General features: G+C 47.1%; 1 protein-coding gene across 2 annotated transcripts in view; it reads left to right on the top strand.

Annotated features, from left to right (window-relative positions):
- Window positions 1-2,397, top strand: part of Dennd2a (DENN domain containing 2A) — a 95,693-nt gene that overhangs the window by 60,677 nt on the left and 32,619 nt on the right. The window contains exon 5 of one of the 2 annotated variants that reach the window (XM_021190113.1): window positions 1,109-1,306. In XM_021190113.1, the coding sequence (XP_021045772.1) occupies window positions 1,109-1,306 (198 nt within the window). Of the gene's footprint in view, window positions 1-1,105; window positions 1,307-2,397 lie in introns of both variants that reach the window. The other variant, XM_021190112.1, reaches the window with a different exon arrangement.

The following is a 2,397-nucleotide window of genomic DNA, read 5'->3' as shown; positions in this document are numbered from 1 at the left end:
TTTGGTTTTTTGAGACAGGGTTTCTCTGTGTAGCCCTCGCTGTCCTGGAACTCACTCTGTAGACCACGCTGGCCTCGAACTCAGAAATTCACCTGCCTCTGCCTCCTGAGTGCTGGGATTAAAGGTGTGCGCCACCACGCCCGGCTCTCTTCTGTGTTTTAAGCTATAACTTTCTTTGTTTTTGTTTTTTGTTTTTTGGGTTTTGGGTTTTTTTGGATACAAAGTCTCATGCAGCCCAGACTAGCCTCAGACTGGCTATGCAGCTAAGAAGGACCTTGCATGCACATCTGGTTACCCCCAGTGCTAGACTACAGCCATGCACTACCGTGCCAGGAGTACAGTTCATTTTATTTTTGGAGGGTACAGGAGATCAAATTTGGCACCATGTACATGCTGCGTGAGCCTCTGAGCTACCTTCTCTACTGAGCTGTAAACTTTTGAATAAGGTTTTCATTTTGATTTGAAAGAAGCTTTGCTAGCCAGGCGTGGTGGCGCACACCTTTAATCCCAGCACTCAGGAGGCAGAGGCAGGCGGATTTCTGAGTTCGAGGCCAGCCTGGTCTACAGAGTAAGTTCCAGGACAACCAGGGCTATACAGAGAAACCCTGTCTCGAAAAACCAAAAAGAAAAGAAAAGAAAGGAGAAAAAAAAGGAAAGAAAGAAGCTTTGCTTCAGAAATAAAATCCTGGATTGGGCCTCTAGCTCAGTAGGAGAGTGCCTGCCTGTGTAAGGCCTTAGACTCAAACCTCAATACTCCAAATAAAAGAAGAAGATACGGATGCCCAGAGGGATAACACTGCCTACAGAGCAGGCCCTTGGCAAACCAGTTTAGTCCTGCAATTCCCAGAATGTGTGTCTTTTATCAAGGCTCATCTCTAAAGCAGTGGTGGCAGGTGGCTTCCCACTCATCTGAAAAGAGATTATCCTGGAGTCACAGCCTCTGTCACCTACATTTTCCACAGTGGAATGGTAGCACAGCGCAGTTAGCATAGCAAACCCCTGTACCCTGGGAACCCAGCCGAGCTGCTCAGCTCCTCGTCTCTGCACTGATCGGCCGCCTCAGCCCCTTCATTTGAACTCATGCCCGTCTCCTTTTCTCACACAGCAGTCCTTGTCCAAGTCTGCATTTTTCCGGCAGAACTCAGAGAGAAGAAACTTGAAGCTGTTGGACACTAGGAAGCTGAGTCGGGACGGAGCTGGGTCCCCGCTGAGGACCAGCCCTCCCTCCACACCTAGCAGCCCGGACGACACGTTCTTTAACCTTGGAGACCTACAGAATGGCAAGAAGAAGAAAAAGATCCCCAGGGTAATGCGTACTTCAGACTTTGAGGTTCCCGATGCACCCCCACTTCTCTGTCGAGGAGGTTGAGAAGAGAGAATATGAGGTCCTCTGGTTTCTCCATCACCATGGGACAGATAGACAGCAAACCAGGATATGTGGGTCACCGATACCATTACAGTCTGTGCCCTTCGCCTTAGCCACGCCTCTCCCTGCCTCCTTACCTAACCTTGACTCTGGTCTTTTCCTATAAGTGTGTGTGTATACGTGAGAGAGAGACAGACAGACAGACAGAGAGACAGACTGAACATGAGTTTCACACTTGCTAGGGAAGCACTCTTCGTAGATCTCCAACTTTTTTTTTCCCTCAGTGACTGACTTACAGAGACGAGCTTGTGACCCATTCAAGAGAGCTGGTCCAAGAGGGAGGGTAGGTAGAGAGTTAGCAGTCACACACACACACCACACACACACACACACACACACACACACACACACACTCTTTCTTACACACACACATACACACACGCCATACACACTTTCACACAGAGAGACATACACTCACACAGTCGTGCAAACATACAATCTCTCTCTCTCTTTCTCTCTCTCTCTCTCTCTCTCTCTCACACACACACACACACACACACACTAGTATCTATGCTGTTCCTATTCTTCTTCCCAATGCATAAAAAAATATTCAAACCTCTCTTAAACATTTGATTACTTATTACTTTATAAGTATAGGTGTTTTGCCTGTATATAATGTGTGCCTCATGCATGCATAGTGTGTCTAGAGGCCGAAAAAGAGCATTAGATCCTGCAGAGCTGGAATTACAACTGGTTATAAGCCACCATGTGGGTGCTGCAAGTTGAACTGATCCTCTGACTGGAGAGATGGCTCAGAAGTTAAGATCACTAACTATTCTTCCATAGGTCCTAAGTTCAATTCCCAGCAACCACATTGGTAGCTCTTAACCATTTATAATGAGATCTGCTGCCCTCTTCTGGCCTGCAAGTATACATGCAGGCAGAACTCTGTATACATAATAAAATAAATAAACCGAGAGAGAGAGAGAGAGAGAGAGAGAGAGAGAGAGAGAGAGAGAGAGAGAGAGAGA

The sequence above is a fragment of the Mus pahari genome, chromosome 2 (genome assembly GCF_900095145.1).
Source record: "Mus pahari chromosome 2, PAHARI_EIJ_v1.1, whole genome shotgun sequence".
Taxonomy (NCBI): domain Eukaryota; kingdom Metazoa; phylum Chordata; class Mammalia; order Rodentia; family Muridae; genus Mus; species Mus pahari.
This window is presented reverse-complemented; position numbering and strand designations above follow the sequence as displayed.